At 40.9% G+C, this 25,928-nt stretch overlaps 1 protein-coding gene across 7 annotated transcripts; it reads right to left on the bottom strand.

Annotated features, from left to right (window-relative positions):
• Positions 1–1,093: 1,093 nt before the first annotated feature.
• On the bottom strand, positions 1,094–25,928 carry LOC104619518 (beta-chimaerin). 7 transcript variants are annotated; one of them, XM_010285414.1, is made up of 7 exons: positions 25,491–25,928; positions 19,224–19,308; positions 16,620–16,793; positions 14,709–14,786; positions 7,394–7,531; positions 5,599–5,704; positions 1,094–1,919 (listed from the first exon to the last, which is right to left on the bottom strand). In XM_010285414.1, the coding sequence occupies exons 1-7, from the start codon at positions 25,926–25,928 to the stop codon at positions 1,748–1,750; spliced, it is 1,191 nt and encodes a 396-aa protein (XP_010283716.1). In that variant the 3' UTR covers positions 1,094–1,747. The 7 variants fall into 7 exon arrangements, with proteins under 7 accessions (XP_010283716.1, XP_010283719.1, XP_010283717.1 ...); XM_010285417.1 differs by having other exon boundaries at positions 25,626–25,736; XM_010285415.1 differs by lacking the exon at positions 7,394–7,531 and having other exon boundaries at positions 25,491–25,924.

Below are 25,928 nucleotides of genomic sequence, written 5' to 3'. Positions count from 1 at the left end.
GGATGGTAATTAGCAATTGATTTTCATTTGGCAGCCTGCCATGTGGTCAGAGTGACAGACACCAGAACTTTTTAACACATTTAATGGGATTTTTCCTTCCATTTACACTATCATAAATTACAAAGCATATTTCACTTCACAAAATAAAACCATTTCCAGATCATTTTTATGACAGTATTAAGTAGTACATAACCTACAACAAATAGTCCTGTACAAGGCAGGAGGATCAATGGAAGTATTGGGAACTCGTACTATTTAGCATTTGCTCTGCAATCTGGGTTAATCTATCTAGCCCTTAGTTATTTCTCTAGAAGACGACAAATTTACAGCCATACCCTCCACCTCCCTTCATTATCATAGTTACACATATTTTTCAATTTGAATAGAAACATGTGCTCCCTGAAATAATTCAGGAAGCTGCATCACTGAGTTACCAAGTATATGATACAAACGATCAAGATGAGGGATTATTATAATTTTTTTTTGTATTGAAAATTGAGTTTGGTAGTAAAGTATGTTGAATTTCTATGCTTCCAGAAACATCTCATGCTGAGAAACGGTTTTAATATTAGGAATAAGTTGCAGTTAGACTATGAACTCTGTAGGTCAATGTTTGTGAAGGGGAGAACAATATTAAAATTTGGTAATAATTAAATTTACCAAATCCCACATTTCCTACACATTCTTTCTTTTTTTTTTTTAAACAAACCATCAGGAAACACATTCAAGATAAATACCTACATTTTAAGCAGATTTACTGTACGTTTATAAATACAGAAACATGACAAAACATAACTTGATTTTTACAGAAAAACCAAATCCTTCATAATTAACCTAAAAAAGTGCTAACTTTTCAACAAGGCCAGAAAATATCCTGTGTCCCAGCATCACTTAACTTATATATCACTGTGATCCAAGAAAAATCTGGCATGTGAAACTGATACTAGCTCCAGGGCTTTTGAAAAATTCTCAATACCATATTTTATAAGGGAGTAAAAAAAAAAAAGAAGATAAAATACTATATATTTTGGGAAATACCAAATGGTTAAAAGTGTACAATCTTAGGGTGCTAGTGCCTAAATGCGAAGAAACCTAAGGAAAGCTGGAATACACACAAGAAAAGAATTCTTTAAAACACTTGCAATGAAAGAGGTATGTCAGGATAATACTGCATTAGTGGTAATTGTTTTCAATATATCATAGCAAAAATGCAGGAAAGAATTACATGGGAAATAATCAATGCACCGCATTGATTTATAGTTTGTTAAAATAAAATGCCATTCTTTCAGCTAGGTAAAGTAAAAATATCTTTATAATATAGGTTCTGTTTCACAACTGACATATATAATTATGTCTCATGGAGAGGGCAATGTATAGGCGTATACAAGTAACACTGATTAAGTACCTTTTTGCTTCTCTAGCCATATTAAAATATGTTTTGTGTTTCTTAATAAGTTAACAATAAAATTGTCTGCAACTTCTCAAAACAAATATACATCTGAGGCAAGGCAAAAGATACAAGGTAAGAGGATTTTTTCTGACCTTTTTTTTCCCTTCTACAAAAAGGCATATGTCTATGAGACATAGGCTTTCCCTAAACATTTTGGCATCCATCTGCAACTTTGCAGAAGTTGAAGTGCAGTCAAGGAACTTTTCCTTTATGTTTAAAAAAATTTAAAGAAATGTTGTTTTTCCTTCAAACTAATTATTTGAAAGCAAATGGCTTTGAAGATATGCCTCTCTATGTCTAAAAGAGAACATCTTCATTTTCTATTAAAATCTGCACAATTAACTTCTGGTACCGCATGTCGTTCAGGGTAGCAAGGGTACTGTCCTCTGGAGGTCTCATTAAAGTAGGCCCAAACACTATTCCCAGGTTTTCAGCATTCATAAAATTCTCCTTTTCATGCAAGGTAACCCTAAAAGAGAAAAAAAAAACAAAAAAAAACCAAAAAAAGAAAAAAGTAAGTAGTTGTTTACTTCCCAGAATAAAAGAATATATGCATCGTCATCTGTAGTCCCGCTTCACATCAAGCATTGGTAGATAATGGCATTTTTCAGTAACAATTTTTACTTTCGCTTTTTCACTTTTACTTACTTTACAATATAGTAACAGTTTCCACAGCAAGTACGATGCAGTTACAGTGGGGCTGTGATTTTCAATGCCTTTAAATACCCCTCCTGCAACTCTTAAGTGATTTTTTCCATATGGCTATCTGCTAGGCTATAAGAATTAGTAGCAATTGCTTTTTTGAAAATCATAATCACGGTTTAAATGATGGTGTCTGGAGCAGTCCTCTACTCTACAGTAACTACAGTTCTCTGGCATGTTGTACCAGAGCTGCAGATGTGCTTCAAGAATATGAACCCAGATTTTCTTTTGATTACCAGTGACCCCCATGCTTCCAGCCTGCAGGAGCCCACCCGCTCACGCATTTCTGCCTGGCTGGCTGCCTCAGGCCAACCAACAGCTGAGTGATTCCGATTACTTGTTACACTTTTGAGTGATTCCGATTACTTTTATACTTTAGGAGTAGGCTGAAACCTAGAGCAGTCCAGAGAGGCGACCTGCTGAGGTCGGACTGCTACAAATGCCATCTATCCTTGAGAGAGAACAGAAAGAAGCCCTTCTAGGAAGTAACCTGGGCTGTTTTGTTCCCTGACATGGGTCATATAACGTAAATATAAAAAAATGTAGGCTACATGTGGCTGGAGCAAACACAGACTGCCAAGGATGCAAAGTGATCATCCTTTAGGCCTTCTGGAAAATGCAAGATGTGCTCAGGGTTCCTCTCCAGGTAATAGCGCTGGATCACATCAGTGTTGTCCCAGCAAGCGTTTGGCATTTGAGTTCGGTCCTGAGGGTGCTCTTGCATTGCAGCGTGGAGACAAACGTGGTCCCTTGATCGGTCATGGTCCCTATGGACCAGACGCTTGCCAGTACTACGTAGAGCACTGGGTGAAGTTTCAGATCTCCTCTACACACAACTCCTCTCCCAGGGTGGAGCACATCTGGTTTTGGAGCCAGCTCTCCTGGCAAGAGCCGAGACCACCCTTGGCCATGGCAATTCCCAGGGCAGCAGGTAGGCAGTGGATTCACTCACGCCATCAGGGGAGCACAAAAAGGCTGAAACCAGAAGTAATCTGGTCTTCCCTTGTTTGCAAGGTCCTTATATGACTCGGTTTTGCTTCTGCTCTCAGCTCGCTGCAAAGAGTGGCTCTGCCACACAAAACCACTGTTCCTCTTCACCTTCAGGACAGAAATCTGTTAGTGCCCTTACCCACAGATACGTCACCATCTTCTAGCCCAGATACGTTAGCTGTGCTTTGCAAGGGGAAAAGACAAACCAAGGCTGCCGAGCCCAAGCCGCCTCTGCAAGCGTATGCATAAGACTCTGCTTTCCCTCTGTGGCTGTCTGCAGCAGAGGTGTTAACAGCTGTGCGGTGCCGCACACGTCTTACTAGCACCTCTGCGCAGGAGCGTGGGGCTTGCTGCACGGCCTGGGGTGAACACAGAGAAGATTCACAGCTTCACCGCAGTGTCAGCGTGGATGGAGTTGTACGTATTTCGCCACAGGGGGGACTGCTCACGCCATTGTATTTCCTTCAGTTTTGAGCAAAAAAGTTATCAGAAAGATAACTGCAGAAAACAATTAATTAATTGACCGACAAACTCATTTTTCTTTGCCTACATTGTCCTCTGCTGGATTTTCCTGTGCTTTTAACAACGACTCAGTGCACTTTCTTTTCTGTTGAGAAATAGCGCTGGTGTAGAGGCTGTGATCCTCCGGTCTTTACAGAGACTCCTTGACATCGGTGCATGTTTTCTCTGTGCAGGAAGAGCCCTGTGGGGCTGGAGTTGGGACCCTATGTTTCACCTACAGAAGAGCACAGTCTGAACCTAAAGTATCCTTCCCTCTTGCGTTCAGATCTCTCTGACTGATCTGCCGTAGGAACTGACATGCGCTTCATTTCCGTGCAGACGCTTTAAGCTACAATTTGGGAAAGGAGAGGAAATTCATTGTGTGACTTGCAGGTATTTGAGAGAGAAAGCTTGATCTTCTCTTTCAAGAGAAATCTTGAAAGCTGTATCCAAATAGTTTGGACTATTTGTGTCTCATCAGTAGTTCAGCTCAACAGCTGAACCGAAGCCTGTACTGCAGTTCATGGAAAAGAAGGAAGGCAAGTCAATACTTGGCTATCAAAAAGTTGCTGCTGGGAGATGAAAGAACTGATTCTGTACGCAGATCCCTGGCTTGTCTGCAGCCTTCACGAGCCTTCTTAAAAGCCAACATGGTTGTCCATGCATATGCGCTGCCAAGGGTGGGAGTTTGCACATCTCATTTCTGCAGAGTCTGAAGAAGCTCCTGCCCACCCAGGTAATGTCTCATCGAAAGGAAAAATTACTCAGTTGTAATGACCTGAGCCGATTCAAAATGAGGAAAAGTCTCTGCATAATGAAAACCCGATTGAGCATGAAATGCACTTCACACAAGCTCTCCGATGCAATTTTATGTGCGTTGAGGTCTTTCTCTTCTCGAGTTGGCATTAACGGTGCAGAATAGTGCATATCAAACCCAGAAAGTACTCCAAATTTGCAACTGTGTTGCAAGTAGTGGGACAACTAAGAAAAGATCAGAGACTTGCTGTATGAGAGGTGAGTTTTATTCCTCCATAATCCCCTTTGCTGTTGTTTCCAAGCAGCACCATAAACTTTAACCAGAGAAAAGGGACGTCTTGGGCAATATATCCTTCAATGAAGGCCTGCTTTGAGATGACAGTACCAGTCTTTACTCAGGTTCAGTTTTTAAAAACTTACAAAGAAGACTTCCTGAGGCATGTAAATACCCAAAGTAGCAAAGTGGAGTTAGCGTGGTTTTGAAAAAGTTTTGCTTGAAATTTGTGAAAGTGAGGGACCCTCTTTGTAGCACTTCATAATTTTTCTAGGTATCTAGCTGAAAACCTGGAAAACTTGGCAGTACAAGTCACTTTCAAAAATGAAATTTGGGCACTTTTGAAAATTTTGTATGCCTTATGAAGCCTTATGTACGCCTGAAGCAGCTTTGGAAAGCAAACGAGGCAGAGTGTGTTTAAAACCAAAAGAGAGATAACTGGTAAGGGCCTGTATTGCTTTTACTAAGTCATATAAAAATAGGTCCTGCTTGATTCTTGGCTTAACTATGATGTGAGCAAATAACTCGAAAGAGACAGCACTTGCCTTTTAGGGTTATCCTTCAAGACGACAAGTCAGGAGGTAAGGGGAGGCAGAAGCAAAGCGTGATCAAGTGACTTACTGCAGCACGTCTCTGAAGTACCTACCATTCCAGTATTTTTCAGGTATTACCTGCCTCAGAGAAGCGTGACAGATCTCAATTAACTCTTCAAAGGTTTGCAACGATCTGCCAGCAGAAGGATCTGTGCTATACGTGTGCATAGCTTATAAGCATTTATACAAACATAGCTTGCCTGTTTATTTGTAATATCGTTTTAGTGGCAGTGCCTAAAGGAAACTCTATTGGTACTTTCAGTAATATCTCTCTTTCAAAGCAGAAGATTGTTCAGCTCTTCAAGAATTACCCTACATGCCAATTAACTCACTTTTTGAGATGAATCATTAGGTATCTCAGTGTCTCGTAGTGAGCAGCAGGGAGTAACATCAACACTTCATGTATTGCTTCTAGTCGTTCATCAGGATTGGAGATTTCTGTAAAAACACCAAACAGGATCCATGTTAATAGGGCTTTCCATTTGTAAACACCAACAGAGGTGTTAACACTAGGAAGCTAAGTTATTATTATGGAGTCATTTGCAAGCCATTGACTGCGCTTGGAGGGATAAATATTAAACTCATAAACATGGAGCTTATCAGCAACTTCTGCATAACTCAAAAAAAAAAAAAAAGGCTTTACAAAGAAATCAGCAACAAAGACCACCCAACAGTCATCTCTATGGTCTGTAGCTCTTGTCTACAAGCCTGTGTAGGTACAGTATTCGAGTTTCATTAGGTGTTTCATAATACTCTGCCCAGAACGGACTTTTAAAAATCTTATGTAAGATTACTTCCATTAGCTTTCAACACCAGATGGGAGTGTGGGTATATGCTTTAGAGACTGTGTTTGAATATACAAGTTTAGCTAGAGATTGAAATGAGATGGAATTACATAAACAAAGATTTCTGAACATCTTTAAATATGTAGGCATCACTGCTCATTTGGTAATCTCTCTAAAAATCTGAGCAGGATTTACATGTATTTTACATGAAAAGTATGGGTTCCTAAGCTGTGAACTGAGTCAGAGTTAAATTTGCTGCATGACTTTCCATACAAATGTCACCAGAAGCTTGACATTTTAGAAGAGTAAGAATCTTTCTGTCCTGTTTTTAAGAGGTTGGTGTATCGATATGATAGGAACTGCTTCCTCTGGGCATGTTCTTTATAGGACAACTGATGAGCAAGAATAATTTCTCTGCCAAGGAGGAAGAGAGTGCAGGAGAGCAGTATCTGTGGTTGCATGGGCAATGCAAGATGGGGTAAGGCAGAGGGGAAGGGAAGGCAGCAGTGTCACACAGGCAGACCACTCCTGCTGCTTATTGATATACTGGGTGCTGTTTCAAAATTACTAAGAATACTTTTTAAAGACGAAAGCATGCTACTTCTTAGACACCTCAGGTCTTTGACTTTTTTTTCTAATAATCTGATTTTGAAGCAATCCAACTGCGGAGTTTTCATTATGGACTATCATTACATGGAAGGCTGTGCCCCAGAGAGCAGAATTTGAGGCAAATCTCAGCTTGCTCTGCCAACATTATGGCCTTGAATGCTGCTGTCCTCCTCCCTCTCTGGTAGGGTGCACCCAAAACCTGCCAGCTCTGGGCACAGAGTAACTGCACGTGCCTCCCATCTGGACATGGGCTAGATACTGTAGGACCTTAAAGAACAGTGGGTGCACCTGAACTGTGGGGCAGGTATGGTTTATGGCATGCCTCATTGTTCCGATCCCTCACTGACTGAAGGAGGAGACGTGCTTGTCAGCGGTGCAGATTTGTTGCCAAAGGAGGCCACAATATAGGAGATGGGGAAAATGGTGGGGAAATGAAAAGCAACCCTCAGGGCTCACACTCTTCACTCATCCCTGACCCGTCATGGATCACCTAGTCTTGCCTGTGTCTGCGGCCGTGACACCAGCCCTGCGATGGTGTATCTGCATGATGTCCCATTTGCAATAACATTCAGGCAAAAGTTTCATGTGAAAGAAGGATGTGTCAGAGAAGTAATGAACAGAACAACCCCTTGCTTCCAATTTCTTGTCTGTCTCTTCTTTTTCTTTAATGTGGACAGCTTTATGGATGGGAAATGTAATTAAAGGTTGGTGCAAATTACTATGCAATACTTACTTGCTGCCTCTATGAACTTGGAATAGGTGTCGTAGGTGATCACCGGAATCGGTAAGTCTCTGAAGTATAGCTTCAGTGCTCCGGCAATGATGTTTATGTCTGGATAAATACTGGCAGAAATATCAGCCTTGTCACCATCTAGAAGAGAAGGAAGAAATCTTTTTGAAACCAGGCTAATTTTGACTAAAGCAAGGCTAGGCTTCTAATTTAGATTTATTGTGCTCAACCTGACAAGAAAAAACAACCTGAAAGCATTTGGAAGGCTTAAATGAGAATATATTGCTGCCAACTTTACAGTATATGAATGAAGAATGGTAGTTTCTTTATCTTTTAGTAAGCAATTTATTTATTACATCTTTTGAAGAGGCTGGTGATTACATCAACAATATCTGCAGTATACCATCTCACACATAATGTTTTAATATTGGATGAAAAATCATGTTAATAATATATTTATTGAATTTGGGTCATTGATTCACTGAAAATAAGCTATTAATAACTTGTTCTGATGTTGTACTTTGTATCCACAGATCAATGCACAGGAGTATGAACCATTTTTTCATTTTCACTTGTGGAAACAGAGGCACAAAGAAATAACATAAATTTCCAATGACTCTCAGGAGACCAGTAGGAAAAATCAGAGTTAACATCCAAATCTTGTAAGTCCTGCACCAATCTATCTATACCGATTAGCTAGTAAGAAAGCCGCCTTATTTTCTGTATGTCCTCTAATGTCTTCATATTTGACTTATTTATTAAATAGAAAAGATTTGAATTTAAATAGACATGCTATGGCACTCAGCTATACAATTTATTCTGAAATGTGGATTGCAATTTGTTAAATGAATATGGATACTTGTAATGGTTGAACAGCTAAATAGATGAATTATGCAACTGAAATGACATACATCTTGTCTGCCACGTATTATAACACAGTTAGTCAGAACTCCGTTACGGAGCACTTTTAATCACATGAGTTAACATTTACAAGTGCTGCTGGCAAGCCCTTGACCAATGGATGGCTTGTGGCAAATGAAGTTACAAGAACTATCAGCGAGGCTGGATCACTATTATTTTTCAAGTTTAAGTGACTACATCTGTTCTGTACCACCTAGTACCCTCATATCCACATTTTTCTCCAGACTGAGAAATTCTGCTGTCCTCCCTGGGCTCTGTCCTTGGCCGTCTTGCGGTAGAAGACCAGGGCAGGACTCAGCAGGGCGTGAGGCGGTCTGGATTTAATCCACAGCTTTACCTCAGGTTTCCTGGAGATGAATTATACCCCATAGTCCTTATTCACCACCCTTCAAGTAGGATAATAGCGCTTCCCTCGCAGGAGGTGGTGAAGATTAGGACCACACAGTGAGCGGGGCGATGCGAGGTTGTGCTTGCTCAAACAACGGAGAGGAGTTTGCGTGTATCTACCAGGAGGTGCAAGCACAAGCTTGGGCTGTTACCACCGAGGCGCTGACATGCGGTAAAGCCATCGCCTTGCTTGTCTCGCAATAACTAGTGCTTGTAGACATGCCCTGATACAGACAGATGAGTGGGTGTGCTTGATACACGGCATCTAAGATGGTGATAAAGGCTTTCACAGCAGAGTAAAAGAGTTTATATTGATTGCAGACATTTTATACAAACCTTCGGCATTAATCTTGAAGGGATACGTCCTGTCCAATGTATGCACATAATTCTCATTAAGACTAATAGCACTACATGTTCTCATCAAGAGAAGATTATATGCTTAAGTGTTTAAAACAAGCAGCCTTTCTTGATGCAGCTGAGCAGTCTGAATACATCCATCAGCATTTAATTTAATACAGCATCAATAAGCCCTAGGAGGATGTTTACACTGCCCCAATCTTTTGTTTAATCCACACGTTCCAGGCACGGTAGCATTAGTCTTGTCAAGCTTTGTGTGGAGAGCTCTATTTAATTGATGGACACTGAGCACTCCAAACGCCCCACTGAAAACAGACACCTCCAAGGAGCCAGCAGCTGCACCACAACAGATATGGCAAAGCAGAAGGTTGCATCTATTATCCAGGTCACCAGTAGACTAAGTGGAAGTGTTATTTATTTAGTACTTTTACAAAGCAGCCCAGCAAGCTTCCTTAAAGGGGCACTTCAGCTAGAGGTACTTCAAACGACAATGTACTTCAAACATACCTCTTATTTACATACTTGCTTATTGTAGGAAAGATGCATTAACTCCTGAGTCAAAGATTTTTCTCTTCCCTTCAGAGACAAATGTAAAACCATTGGAAATGCAGTGAAGATTATTTTAAAGTGAGCGTAACTATATGTCTGTTATAATGTATCTATATACTTCTGCAGTGGGTATGGATTTTTATTTTCCTTTGGTAGTTTTTGGATTGTCTATTTTGTTTTCCCTTTCAGTTTCAGCAATTGAAGGCCCTTGGCAGGCTGCACTTATTCTCACCAAATTCCTGGATCTGTATTTTTATTTAAACACACTTAAAATTCAAAGCACTAAGAAAGAAAAGTTAATTCATTTTCGGTAAAGTCATGACACACATTTCATAGGGGATACTCTGAAGTAGCATAGTGTATGACCTACATCTATTTTATATTGTACCTTCTGCATTACCACAATCATTTTTTTAATTCTTCAATACAGTAACTTTCCTCAGATTGTAATTAGTATTTTCAGTATCATTGCAGTGGCCATATGTTAATAAAATATTTTAAAAAAATTTTTCATTACAAAGATACAGTTCATTTCAACTTTTACAAACGTAATCCTCCCCAAGCCCCGTCATTTCTCTTCCCATGTTGCTTTGACTCTCAGCATATTTTGTTGCATTATGTTGAAGTTTGAATATCTCAAGACAAAGAAAGTCTTTATTCTGTTCCTTAAAGGTTTCAGCTGACTTTGGATGCCATAGAAATGTATCAATAGTTTATTAGAGAATGAAATAGAATAAGTATTACATTCTTAAAGCCTCGGTTATGCCTTCTGAATACTGAATTGCATTTTTACTTAGGTTCCTTTTTCCTTAACACTTTGTTTTTATTGCACAACCTTTGCCATGCTAATGTGCTTCTGTGGTTTTTCTTGGATTTGGCATTTGAAAGGTTTTCACTTACACTGGCAAAAGAGTGTGAGTATGAGTTAGGATGCCTCTAAGTACTCATGTAATATTTAACAGCGTAATATTTTTAGCAAGTGTATTGTACCAGCCAGTCATACAAACAAGCAGGGGGACAGAATGCACTGGTGACAATGGCAGCACTGTGGATAAAGCACACAATGAGGGTTTTCTGGATGCCACAACGCCACAACTCAACAACGCTGACAGAGAGCAACTGTCATTCTACAGCACCAACATTCACCAGATTAAATAAATCGACATTATTCCTCTCCTTCTCATTACAAAAATGACAAAAATGGAACATTGTCAGTGCCTCAGAGAGCCGAAAGCTAATTTACAGTAGGGGTATTTACACTGCTTTGGCTTTGGAAGGGAGCCTTAGTTTACATCAGATGGGGACCAACTTCTCTCTGTTTTAAAACCAAGTATTACAGCTTCCTTGGGCCCAAATAATATTATGTGGTCACAACTCTTTTCCCGAGCTGTTACCTTTCAAACCTGCCTTTGCTTTTCTGTTCTCACTATAACTTTTTGGAAGCGACAAGTGAGTGTCCCTTTGGCAAGGCAGAATTAGTCAGTGAGAGGGCTGGCTTCTCTTCGTTGTGCCCCTTCAGCTGCACATGAAATCAGCAGAAGAGGTACCCTGTGGCCGGGTCAGCCCCTGCGCCTCGCCCCTGGATCGTACCGTCTTCTGGCTCCTGTGGCTTGACGAAGAACTTGTGAAACCAGAAAACTTGGTGGCATTATTTGAAGGATGCGTCCTGTGCATTAAATGGGACGACTTCTTGCTTGTTTATTTTCAGACCCATTTATTAAAAGCTGTATTTCCAGAGATGCAAAAGCGTACTGGCATTCTGGCCAGGTGCCTGGGGACTGACTCGGAAATGATGGGCGGGGAGGGACCTCTGTAATGCCAGAGTGCAGTGCTCTGTTACTGCAGGCACCACGCCACATAACCCTTCTCGTAAACCCCTCAACTTCCATTTTAAAATTAGTTAAGGCTTTTATCCCTGCTCTTATTAGAAGGTTGTTTCAGAGCCTTACCTTCAGATGGTTAAAAAATGGTCTTTAAATTGTCAAACTAAATTTCTTCCTGGCCAGTGTACATCTTCTAGTATCGTGCCAGGACTATCCATTAGATTAAAGAGTTCTTTTATCTGGTTCATACCCCTGCTCTCAGCTTCTCCTTTGACAAGTAACTATCCCAAGCTCTTTTAAAACACATCTACCTTCTGCTATGCAGTGTGCTCCAGAGATGTCTGAGATTTAATGCATTTAATGCACAGGACGTGGCCACAGATATGGCTGTTTCTGCTGTGACGCCTATTAAACAGAACTGATCAGGAATTTTCCATTTTATATTTCAGAACCAAATTTTCCTTTTTTTTTACTTTTGAAAAAAATATGTTAATTTCCTATAATGAATGTGGAAAATTCCCACAACTTCACTTCCTGGGCAGAAAAAGAAATTTGAACAAAAACCATCCAGGCGTTGCTGGAGGTGAGACCTGCCACCTGCCTCTCAGCTCCCAGAGATCTGGGATACTCCACATCCTTGGGATAGTCCACTCCTTGCTGTTCTGCCTTCAAGGGCTAAGCAGGGGTAACTGGGCAGCAGAAAAGCAATGTTTCCACCTGCAGGGCTGGGATGCAGAAGGCGGGGCAGGGGGGGGTCCCTGTCTGTCTAAACTTGGATCTGACAGGGAAGCAAGCCCTGAGCTGTCAGGTTGGAAGCATCTTGCCAATTCAACCTTCTGCCAGTTGACAACCAACTTCTATCTGCACAGCCCACAAGTCAGAACAAAAAAATCTATTTTCTTTAAACCCCTTCCTGCAAAAAAAACCCCAACTCTTTCTCCTTTTCCACCTCAGTTTAGGGAGAAAACATTTTCAAAACTGGAAAGTGAAGTTCTCAGTTTCTGGTCTCAGCAATACTCTAGTCATGCTTTTATAACAAGATTTTGTTTACTGTTCCACTGCTTTTAGCATTATTCATTTCCCTTCTTACCCCTTTTCCCTAATGAGATTGTTAAGAGAAAATGAAGACACATCTTTTTACCAGTTTATGCCCAATGGTTTTCCCCACAGCCGGTGTATGCAAATTCGGTCCTTGCTGTCTCTGCTTCCATGTTTATCCATGTTTTTTTCCCTTTGGAAATCCAATACTGCTAGTGACCTCACTGTTCCTGTTTCTAGGTGCTGCCTTCTTTGCCAATAAAATCACATTTTTTCCCTGCTGTGGGTCTAATCCAAGCGTGTATTGCCACCAGATTATGCCCTGAGTATAGGCAATAATAAAAGATATGTTGTCTGTAAAACTGAACTGGTTCCAATAGTTCGAAGCATTTGCAAAGGGAACTGCAGCTGCAGCAGTGTTCAAGTCATGCTCAGACATATATTTCCATCTGCTTTCTTCAGACTCTTCCCCCTTCAACCTGTGATTCTCCTTCTGGGTTTCATTCAGGTTGGCACACTTAGAGGAGAATTAACACACACAACAAAAGGGTCTGCCAGGCCAGATCTACCTGCAGGGACCAGAGTGGGACCTGTGGGGACTGTGACCCTCTCAGCAGCATGGTTTCATGTGGCACATGGGCAGCATGTACCTTCCTATGACAGCAGTCATATCACTGTGCGTCTCTCACGCAAATGATGGCTGACCTGTGTGTGTATATGCATACGTTCACAACCGCAGCATCCAACACATTTTAAAACATGTACTATTTTTAAAGGCTATTTCAGTATAGCATGAAAATAGTCACTTTGGCAATTCATAGTTGGACTTTTTTTGCCAGTGATGTCTGTGTGACAAACTGTCTCAAACCAAAAAAGTATTCAGGTGCAATAAGGGTAAAGACGTGCCACCATAGACCTTGCCGGCCCTGCCCAGCCTCCCCTGGAGCCCCCACACCTCCTGCCCATGGGCCCCCAGGGCCCCAGTCCCTGTCCGAGTGACATCGTAGCTGTCTCCAGCTGGGTCATGGCCATGCCTGTGCCTGGCCTGTTCATCCTTCTGGTAGCCTGACCTGTGGGTTGACTTTCTGGCTTGACCTGGACCTGCCTCATCCCCATGGGCTTGCAATCACTGGGCTGTGTCTGACCCTATTCCCTAACATGGCAGAGGTAATAACTGAAAAAATTAAGTAGGAAGGAAAACACTATTTATGGGAATGGAGAATAATATTTATGTAACTTCTTAAATGTACTTGAAAATATGTTTTCTGTTGATGAAGACCCTACTCTGCATCCACTTACATATATACTTAAAATTAGTCCTGTGTGCAAAGACTTGTGTGCATGACCAGAACCAAGGTAATCAGCTCAATCAATTCAGAAGGGCTAGTAGGATGGTAATCAGGCGGTGTTTTAATTATTAGTTTTTCAATATGCTGCACAACCAATCTCCCCAATGCTCCTCTCATCTGTTGTGCAGATGCAATCAATCACGTGCACAGTGGTGTGGTGCCTTCTACAAGGTTACAGGCAGAATGACTTCCCACTTGGATTTCCTGGTTCTCAAACTTACAGACAGATTTTTACAAGGGCATGTAGTGATAGGACAAGGGGTAATGGCTTTAAACTGAAAGAGGGTAAATTTAGATTAGATATAAGGAACAAATTCTTCACTGTGAGGGTGGTGAGGCACTGCAGCAGGTTGCCCAGAGAAGCTGTGGATGCCCCATCCCTGGAAGTGTTCACGGCCAGGTTGGATGGGGCTTTGAGCAACCTGGTCTAGTGGAAGGTGTCCCTGCCCACGGCAGGGGGGTTGGAACTAAATGATCTTTAAGGTCCCTTTCAATCCAAACCATTCTATGATTCTCATATTGTAAAGCACTGAGCCTACTAAAGATAGGACTAAGAACTTTCCCCTGGTACTATCTAGGCTCATACCTGAACTAGGTGCCTAGGCTGTGCTGCTGGGTTGAGCAATCATCCAGTCCCCTGAGCACTTAGCTTTCTGCCTACCATTACTTATTGTTTAATTATTCCTTCCAACTATGAAATATGATTTCTTCTTATGAAAAGCACTACAGATTAATTTAAGAACTCAGAAAAGACAGGTTGCTTTCTGTACTTCTGCTTATATACATATAACTTTCATTACCATGGTACCTATATAAACCCAGGAAGAACTGAACAGTCCTAGAACTGAAAGCTTAGATTAAAATTGTACAAGATTAAAAAATGGAATGGCATACCTCGATCAAAGGCCATTTTCACATCTTCAATGTGCTCAGTGAAGCCTGAGACTCTATAGAGGCCCTCAGACTTCAAACCTGAAACAAAAAGTTCTTGGTTAACTTTGCTTCAGTAACCAACAAATAGCCAGGCTTAAAAACAACAAAGGAATAACAACAGATCTAGTAAGTGTAGCAAAATATTAATTAATTGTCACGTGAAACTCTGGAGCATTTAAGGAAGGATCAAGATAATTTCAAATTGTTTTTTAAAGGATTAAAGAATTGTAGGATTTATACCTTCTGAGTTTGTTAGGTACACAGTTGATTATGTTAGAGCAAAATACTGCAATTTGCTAATGGTGGGGCATGTGATGTTATCATGATTTATTCATTTTATGCAGGAGATTTTCCTGGATTTGGCTACAGTTAATAAAGCTTTAGAGGTCTCTTTTCCTTTTACCAGTTGCTTAATGATAAATAGCAACGCAACTAAGAGATGGATAAATAGCAATGCAAGTAAGAGACTCCCTTTCCCTATAAGCACATTTGTTCCCAGTTTTGCTGTCAGCTTTTATTTATACACAGCTGATAGATGTCATGGATACTGTTCTTCTCCACATCAGTACATCCCCTCTACTGTTCTTTCACCACAAGAGACCTGCTCACTTGCAGAACTGTCCCCCCATTGCTCCACACCAACATGAAATGCAGGGCAGCCCAGCTGAGCAGGCACAGCTAGCCAAGCAGTTACACACACGTTATTTATTTTAATCCCAGAGCTCCTTATTGTGACTATGAACAGTGCTAACCTACTTATAAGATCTAGTACACTTTGTTTTCTTAAGAACGAAATCAGTATCTTACATAGTTCTACAGCAATTAAAGAAAGAAATTTAAAGATGTTGAAAAAACAGACAGCGGGCAGCAGGTTTTATCTTAATCAATAAATGTAGAAGTAAGTGATTAGATCTCAAATGCAATGTAGCTTCCTGCTATATCATCGGAGTAAAGCTCTTCTGTCTTAGTCCAAACTATTCTTTCTATTTGTCCTTGCAATGATATAATCCTGGTAGAGCTTTACGGAGCAGGGCAGGGGATTTACTTGTAAACCTTTGATTCATTTCAGTAGATGATGTGTGGCTTTGAAATCCCTATGGCTAGTATCAGTGTGTTGCCATGCAGATTACTGTGATGCCATGAATTCAACAACATAAGATTCCTGTGCTGAAGCTATGACTAACAGGGAAATTTGGCTTATTGGGCAGCACGACATACACGTTTGCTATCCAAAGCAAAAATACGTGATCATTACTGTGTTGTGTTGGAGGGGATATGGTATTTCTCCAATCTGGCATTCTTCTGCATAGCAAAAACCTGTCACAAACTGGAAACTTTGGCTGTGACATGCTGCTTGAGCCACAGCATTCATCAGTCAGTAGCTGAGCATCATGCAAAACCTTGCACAGTTTCTGACATACCCCAAAACGTCACAGCCTGTGACCTCACTTGTCTGAGTCACTTCCAGTCACTTGTGTTCTCTTCCCATAATGTCTGGAAAGATTATTAATAATGGCTTTGATTTAAACCAATTACTCTGAAATTAGAAGTGTCTCTAGGTATGTTAAAAGAAAATAATGAAAAAAGACACATAAACATGAACTTAAAGTTCACTTTAAAGTTCACCCCTTTCAGAAGTGTAACGTAATACACGTTTTGACATGTTTTCAGAAAGCATTTCAGGAAACTGCATTACAAAATGTCATGATTTAATTTTCCTAGCTAATGCAAAGCAATGTATCACCTACACTTAAATAACCCTTCTCTCATCCTGTCTTCAGTGTGCGTGAGCATACTACCCGGTCCTAGCTTAGCATGTAATTCAAGTCATCTTCATTTAATTGTGTCTGCTGCTCTCCTAAGTGCACAAACCTCTTGCTTCGATCTCTCGAATGCATGAATCCACAACCATCGGCCGCTGGGTATTGTGGGCTTTCACTAGTGTGGTGAGATCGCAGCAGTAGACTCGCTTTATCCTCTTGAGGTCTGGTTGGCAGTCATTGGGCACGTATTTGGAGCACTGCTTATGTACGTTCAACCCACAGTCTGTAAACAAAATTAGCCAGGTTAATTAATAAATGCTAACACTGATAGGTCTTGTCTAACAATTTATTTCCATGCCCATGCCATATGCAAGGGGCATAACTTCCTCATCAGTCAGCAAAGCTAGAATAAATAAGATGGAGACGAGAAAGATGAACATGGAAATCTCCTGTAAAAAACTTACGGTGAGGAAAGTGAACTCCAGCATAGTTGTTAAAAAAGCTATAAAAGCTCTGGATGTCCTTCACACACCTCTGAGCCAGAGGTGACTGCTAGTGCGGTCTGGGTCAGCTCGCTGCCAGACATGGAGCTCTAGGTGTTGTGTTTGAAACCATGGGACTTAACTTCTGGATATTTTAGTTCAGCCTTTTATAAAATTAGCACAGTAACGACTGTCTTTGGCTGGCCAGCTTGTGGCTTAGCGCTGCTAAAAGGTGAAGGGCCTGAGCCTCACCTGAGCACTCAAACTGTGACGAGCACTTTGAGCTAGTGTGCCTCCCTTCCCCTTCCACACTCCTGCATTTTGGCTTGCTCTGCCACATCAGCAGCCTCCTCATCCCTGTCTCATCACTTCACTGGTGACTAAAGTGACCCCTGTGTTTAGTCTGTAGGTCAGTTTAGGCATATAAAATGCTGTGAAAGGCATGATGTAAACAAAAGTGATTAATTTTACAAATGGTTCTTGGTGTCTTACTCCAGAGTCAAATCCTGCTCTTGGTTGCATGGGTGGGTTTCTGTTAACTTAAACATCACTGCTTGATCTGCACAAATTGAATTTTTTGAGCAGATTCAAACATTCATCCAAATGAATGTATAAGCCTCAGTAAAGCAACCACCGCCATCATGAGTCACATTATCTCAGAGAACCATGATTTCTGTTTTAATGCCTTCCCAGTCATGCCCACTCCTGATGGTACCTGTTGGGCTGACTTAACATGTCTAGTATCATCACTAATAAGTTACTTACTGGTTTTTCATATTGATTTACTGCCTGAGCTATTAAAAATGTAAACACATGTCTATTATTTGCAGCACATTTCAATATTATTTTCTACAAAATATGAATGAAGCAAAATCATATCATCACTACAAACACACCTACACATTTAATGGAATTGGTGGGTTCTGTGTGTTTCTCCATACAGTTACTACTGCATAATACATTATTGTTCTGTGAAATCTAAACAAATGGGAGCAGCTGCAGTTAGGACCCTCCCTGTATTGTTTTCAGTGCTGTTCTCCAAGCATGTGAAGTTAAATCCAAATGCATCTGTCTACTCAGAGTTAGATGTTGGTAATTTAATGAGGGAGAGTATTATGTTTCATACTAAATAAATAAGCCTTTTCATAAGTTTAGTATTTTATGTATGTGAACAAATGCATTAGATCTGTGCATTGGTTTTTGCACACTTGTGTTTAAGATCGAATAGCTTGAAAAGCAAACTGCTATTAATTTTCCTCTTTTTTAATGTCCTTCTCATATTCTTTATGTTACCATTATTCATTTACAGGCAGAAAAGATGTAGCAGTAACTGTACATAATACAGCACGTATTCGAAGTGTGCATTTCTGAAAGGTATTTTGACCCTTCAAACTGCTGCCTTAGGTAACCATCGCCCCTTCTACCCATGAAAGGCAGATGTCAGGGGTGGATGTGTTCGGTGCTGGTCTGAGATCTGGAACGCCTGGAGGTCAGGGCAGGGAGAGGTAAGACAGAAGCATATTCAGGTGAGACACTGAAGGGATTGAAGGTCCGCAGAAAGAAGTTATGAAGCCCCATTTCCAATGCACCAAATACCATTTCACTTGCTGAATCTGAAAGCTCGTGATGTGCTAATTATTGCATTTCTGCAAAACGATTATTTTTCACAAAAGAACAAACAAATTTACAATAATTAAAACACTGATAAAATGCTATTGTTATAGAGGCACCAGAAAACTAATCCTTCTGGGAAAATGAAGGTCATATTTTTTCCTTTGTTTGGGGTGGGATACTTAAGGCTTACAGCAATGCACGGTATTTTTACAGCAACCAGGTGACAGTCTTTTTGAAGACAAGGGCACTTCTCAGCCATTGGTGGCAAAAAGATGAGTTGTGAAGCCTGGTTGCAGACTGGCTCTGCCATTTCCAGAACTTGTTTCTTAAGATGTAAAAACATTCAGGGATAACTTAATGACACCATAAAGAACAATTCTTAATGTCTACACCAAGGCACATGCATGACCGAAAGGATGTCACCTTTGGCGACCAAGGGCTGGTGGCTCCAGTCCTAAACCAGTTAATGGGGAAAATGACAGCGCTCTAATTTATGCGGGAGGACTTCTTGCCTTGTTCTGTAAAGTAATCGCACCCGCCGCTGCAGGGAGTGCAGACTGGGGTGGGACGGACATCTGAGCACTTCAAGAGAAAGACAGAAAATATTGAAGGACTACCTGAACACCTCACTCCCTGAGCGATGAGACCCCACATGAAGTTGGCGCAGTATTCACACCAGTGTGGACCTCGAAATGTGTGGACCTGTAATACAAATGGGGGGAAAAGAAAAAGAAATGGGGTCATTGGGAGGCAGATGGTCTGACAGATGGAACAACTGAAATGGATAAACAACAGAAGACTCAGTACGAGTAAATCTTTAGCACATAGTGCCCACATCTTTCCAAAGTCTAGATAAAATAAACCATGGGAACAGAAATTTGCTTTGATCTTGAGGTTTATCTTTCTATAGGCTTAACATGGGCAGCCACTTCAGGCAGCGGGTGGGTAATGAGCTGATTTTGCACACTGGAACCCATGAGTGATAAAAGCGAATGACACCCTTCCCCACTCTAGTGAGTAAACTGAATTCACATAGCGAAAAGACGTCAGCAGGCTCTTTTTCAGCAGAGCAAACTTCGTTTTGCTACAGTCCACACATAAGTAAATAAGGGGGAATAAAATGACCTGCGTGCTGACAGAGCCCACGGCTCCCACGCCAGGTTCCTCCACTGCTTTTCCAAAGGCTACGGCAGAAGACCTCTTTATTTAAAGAGGTAAAGGTAAAGGAAGCATTTCATTTTCACTGAAAAGAAGAGTAAATAGTGAAGTCTATGCCCATGTGAATGGACATGGTATGAGCTACTTCTGGACAGGAACATAAATCATGCACACTCGGGCTGCTATTGCTTCCTTGTCCTTCTCTCTGCTCTTGTTTGCCCATTGGGGAGATGGCTGAAGGGCCAATTCCACCCCCTGGGATGGGGAAAGCTGCTCTTTACTTTTCATATAGTAAAAAAATGGTCACTGCCCTTTTCAAATAAACTTGGTGAAGCTTTAAGCCAAGCATTTGGCTTGCTCATGTTTTTGCCCCATTTGTCTGCAGGGTCACACCTAAACAAGTCTGTACTCTTGAGTCCAACTCCCCAGGAAGATGAAACGTTGAGATTTTAATACAGACCTCTCTTTCTGATAGTGATAAAAATGTGAGCCTGATCACAAATGACTACTGACCAACTACTCACAGTCAATAATTGCATGAGTAATCTTAAAGCAATAGAAATTTTTTCTCCCTTTTGATAGTAAAAGGTCTGAACTGGAATGTCTGACAGGCGATATTTATTTTTTTAAATGGTACTTGACCTCTCAGAAAAATGTGTGTCTCTGGGAAGCAACACTTTGCAATAAAGTTTGAGAAAAATATATATATACACACACATCTTGCTCATTTCATAGCTTACTTTACTTTGCAGGGTGGGTAGCATGAATTTCAGTCATTATTTTAGAGGGGGTTGTACGTAACATTGGCTGATGACCTGAGTTTCAGGCATATGCTTTATGTGACGTCCAGCGAATACAAAACTACAGATACAACTAATTATGCCTGCGTCTTTACCATTTTTAGACTGATAACCACATAATTAGTAGGTCTGCACCGGCATTTAGTTGTGGGTGAAATCACCTGCTGTGGGAAGACAGCTAACTATATCTTCTTCTTTGCAGTGGTTTACAAAAGCTAACCTCGTGAGAAGTGGCTGTTAAAGCTCGGTCAGGATTTTTAAAACCACACCATTTCACATTTCAAGTCCATCACAGTTGCTAGGATATTTGGGGCCTACTTGCTCACTTTGCATACAGCTTATTTGAGTTGATCTCGCTGTGGCTTATTTGGGAAATGGTAGCTGATTGTTCCTTGATCTCTTCTGCCATTAATGGGAAACAGCCATCAACGCTGATGGAGGGCTCCATCTGAGAAGTGCTGACTGCGCACCCCTCCCTTGTTCCCTTCAGCTTGGTGGCTCTCAAAGGTTTAGCTCCATTCATTCATTCACTTCAATTTTTCACAGCTCTGCATTTTAGCTCAAATGGCAAATTCCCAACTGAAATGCCCCGAGAAGTGAGTCTTGGTGGTTTCTGGCCAAGTTGAAACAGGGAAATACTCGCTATCTCTAACTGAAAAAGGGAGATCTTCAAAAGTTTCTAGATGAAGTTGGAAAAAACCTCTTAGGATGCAGTTTTGAACCAAGTCTCTTATGGCTTGACATTAATTTTAAAGAAATAATGAAGGAAGTCTGTTCTTATGAACGCAACACTTGAATGCAGCCCGAAGCTTGCACATAACATTTTTCAATACTAAATGGGAATTTTGCCTGCAAGATTGGCCTCATCTCTATTTTAAACAAGGAGAGGTAACAGCAGGTCTTAGGTTTTTGGGATGGGCTTTCAAGTTTTGCCCCATCCTTTGTAACCGCATCATTACAAATGGCCTGGGCTTAGATTTTTGGAAACATGATCAAGATCTATTTATTATTGGTCCTATGCCATCCTGCAGTCTCAGGAGACCTCTCTGTGTACACACAACATAGGCTTGGGCTGCTTGGGCTACAGTTGACACCTAATGCCAACTTTTAAGAAGAATTTACAGGGAAGCATTTCTTCATATAAACCAAAACCATGATGTTTCAGACTGTACGCTGTAGTTTTCTTGTTCAGTCTTTCATCTTCTTTCCACAATGTCTAACTCCTAACTTCTTCACTCTATTTCTTTTCCAGCTCTTTCAATGGAAAGTTGTTTCCTACTTTCATCCTCTCTTCTCTGCTGGACAATCTCACCCAATACTAGACTGTGTGTCTCTTCTTATTGCTTTCCTGTGCTCTGAGCCTCACCCTTCAGCCCTCCGGTGCCCTTGCTTCCAAATGGCAGAATTCCCCCCGTGGGTGCTATCTATCTCATGCAGTTTTAGTCTGTGTCTGAGCCATGTGCACAGAGGGAGAAACCAACATCAAAGTTAAGGAGTGCCAATACAGTGGCAAAACAAAGTAATCACTTAAGCAATACTGCAGAAACAAACAAAAAATTGCCTTGAATTGAAATGCAAGCTTTTTATTGGCATTATATGGTGCTGTTTCTGAGACGATTTTGTTGGTTATATGACTGGGTTTGAAGACCTTTCTATTTGCATCCAAAGAAAATAGATTTTTCAGACTTTTGCCTGAATACATGCACATTTGTACTCTCTCTGAACCTGAGCTCTTTGCAGGGAAGAAAAGCTGACTCTGCTGTTATTTTTATTTAAATACATACACATAATCTTCATGATGTCTGTAAAAATGCCTCCCCCAAACCCTTTGTCTCCCAGAAGCAGTGTTTGTCTGCAGTGATTAACACAAGGGGAAGTTTATCCCAGAGCCTCCGTTCTCCCAGCAGATCTTCTGACTTGTCGGTAATCAACTGCCTCTGCTCCACTAGCCCACCTGCAAACAGGATTTGCCCATGATATAGTGGCAAACAGGCACAATATTGTGGTAAATGCACATTATTCAGCTGTATTTGCTCACTCAAAGCAGCACAGAGGCCCTCTCATTCATTCCCAGCCTAGAACAAAACACGTGGAGCATCCCCAAATGCCACGCTGCTGCCCTTGGGCATGAGGTGACCTAACTACCAGCTGGGACCCCACTGAAGTTGGCAGGTAAAGCACATCCCAAAGAGCCTGATGGATCCTAACTGTAACGAGACGTAAGAGGATTTTGCGATCCAGTTAGGCTGACGCCCACATAGTTACAGAAATACCTCTGTGTTTTTCTAAACAGGGCTTCAGAGATTTATTCTCTTTCCTGAATTATGGTATGTCTACACTGGCTTATGCAAAGTTGTCCCGCCAGACAGACGCCAGCTCCAAACCTAAATCCATGTGACTGTGTTGTGTGCTGAGGATGAACCCAGCTTACAAATCAGTCTGGATCCTAAATCTCTTTTTGTTCATTTGCCTTTAATGCCTTGAAATTTGAAAGAGGCTGAAGGAGAAAGCACGGGTGCTCAGAATGGCATAACCTGGCACCTTCACTCTCCGAACTCCAGTGCTTCTTTTTAATTTTTGTATTAGCTTAGGAAGGATGGAGGGAGATCCATCCTTGCTCTGAATTCATGCCTTGAGTCTATTTCTTCCTTTTGTTCCTTGTCTCTTCTAGTAGATAAGATCTTTGGTGTAAGATCTACAAAAATCTCATCAGCTTCGCTAAAAATGTGCCCTTAATTTTTAAGATTCTTCATGGCTGAAGGACAAGAGCTAAAGAGTATCTGTTTGTTCATGAAGAATTGCCTATGACAAGATTGTGATAGACACTGTGACACATAACCTTTGTCCCTATGAACTGAGATGAATGATACAATAGACATCAGTATTTGCTTAAAAATGAGGAAGACAGCTCGTTGAATGTCTGCAAAATAGTGATCTCCTTCAGATAAAACTCGTATCATCATAGCTGGAGTGCTGTCAAGAGCCATTAAGAATTTTGCCCCAAGACCCATAAAGCCATTCTTTCTCTTTAAAATAATTTCTTAACCCTTTTATGTAATGAACATGGAATATATGAAAAATTGTAGACTTTAGTTTAGCCATCTTTTAAATGTAAATATTCTACTCTAAGCATTCTATCCACATCTTTTGTTCAACTAGGCATGTTTTAATATACCCCTTTGGAAAACTAACTGTATTCGCATAGTGAACATATTTGTTCATTAAGTAAATGTAACACTTTTTTTGACTGGCCTTTCTGGACAAATTATCTTCTTTAATGTTTCTTCTCTAAGTTTTGTATTGCCTTTACTAGGATAAAACAATAATTTTCTGCTGTCAAGCTTTTGAATACATGTATATTTTAATCATGTGATTTCCCAGTTGAAACTGTGACGCTTTTGAATCAGAAAGGAACAGAGACTGCACAACAGCTAGATTGTGCAAACGCAAAGTTAACTGGGCACATGTCCAATTATAAATCAAAGCCAAAACAGGGGGAATTTTGAAGAGGAAAGAATGCATGGGTCAAAGTGGAAAAAAGTCTCAGTCATGAGAAAATATTTTCTAGTTAAACTAAAATAGTTTTGATATTAAAATGATAATGAGGGCAAAACCCAGAAAGAATGAAACCTTAAGCAAGCAAGAAAAGACAGAGATTTTCCCCTATTTCCTTCAGTACTGATCAGTGAGATAAATATTGACTTTTCTGTAGACTGGGTCAAGGAGGGGGAATGAGAAGAGAGATGCTATTATTTACTTTGCTTACTAATATTAAATTATTGATTTACCAACTGCAACAGAAGCACTGCAGAGGACAGCAATGTCTGCACAGCAGAATATGTAGAAAATTAAGAAATGAAGCTTTTTTGCTAAACCAGGAAATCAGTGAAATCATTTTAATCAGTGCTTCTCCTTTTTTTGACAGGCCCGAGATGAATATCAGAAAATTCTCTTTCCGCTAATGAGTTGAACTATTCTGACAGTGACCCAGATCAGCATCCTCAAGGAGCATTAAGTAAACTGAGGTTTCAGAGCGGAGATGCATTCCTTTCTTGTTGTGTTACTGCCTCTTATTCTCTCTGTATCCAACTCGATAAGCATCAAACCGCAATCTGACAGCATTAGATACGGTAACTGGCTGGCATACTCTGAAACCAGCACAGTCCTTTTGGCAAAACATTTTAGTACAAGCTGCCTGGAAGGTCCGTTTCCGAAGCTGAGTCACTTCCCTGCTGCAGCATGCCAGACACAGCACTTGGGGAAAAAAACCCAAGAATCTGATTTTGTATGTCTAAGGCAGCAAAAAGATGATCCATTTAAACATCCCTGTGTTTGTCCAGCTCTTTAGTTCAATGTGACAAGCAAACACAAGCCCAGATCCTGTAGCTCAGTGGGACTCTGAGGGCATTTCCTTAGCATATGGTGGTGGAACAAAAGCTGGGAGACAATACCACTGCTGCGCTCTGCTTTGTTGTTCGGGAGCACCCGAGCTCCCTCAACTTCTGAAAACAGAAATGGTCCCAAATGCTTGCTGGTATGGAATGCTTCTGATAATAGCTAGACTTTGAAAAGAGGCCTTTTTATCATTTAAAAATGGATACACTTTAAGATAAAGACAATCAATACACAGTACTTCTTTCTGAACAAAAAAGAAAGGTGAATCTGGGCAAACAGAGCTAAAATGCCAATCAAGTACTGTAGTGAGCAGCAAAACCGTTATTTGGATTAAGTAAAATCCAAATCCTGTGTAAAAGCATATTAAGAATGCAGCCAAGGAAACTTAAAGTGGAAAGTAAAATGTTTTTTTCAACACTTTTCTCAGAGCTAGTATAGATGGGTGTGTGAAAATCCCATCACAGCAAAAAATAAAATGTGAGGCATCAAACCAGAACTTTTTAGCTGAAAATAATAGGAAGTTGTGCTTACCTTAAAATTGTGTGCTTTTTCATAGTTGAAATGGTTGTCGTTTTGAGTTAAGGCTGCTCTTCTGACCAAGGAGGTGATCTGTGAATAGGCAAAGAGTTTCAGAGGTTGCCACAAAAGTGCCCCCTTGACTCCCACCTTCACCCCCAGGGCCACGGCCAGGAGCTCTTGGCGCTTCCTTCCTCGCTTCGACTTGTGAACAACGGCACAGTTTTTCTCATTTTCCAGCCACAGATCCTCCGAGAACATAGCGCTGGGATCCCAGATCTTTTCCCTGTCTTCCTTGGCGCTCGGGAGCCTGACTGTAGTCAGCGCGGTACAGTTTGTCCAACTGCTTCTGATGTTAGACAGCAGATTTGAAGCAGCTGCAGCCCATTCTGCCGAGACCTCTGGCATGTGACTCGAATGGGCCGTCTTGTGGGACGGAAGGAGCTTCTGCAT

Source organism: Phaethon lepturus, unplaced genomic scaffold, assembly GCF_000687285.1.
Source record: "Phaethon lepturus isolate BGI_N335 unplaced genomic scaffold, ASM68728v1 scaffold14094, whole genome shotgun sequence".
NCBI lineage: Eukaryota > Metazoa > Chordata > Aves > Phaethontiformes > Phaethontidae > Phaethon > Phaethon lepturus.
This window is presented reverse-complemented; position numbering and strand designations above follow the sequence as displayed.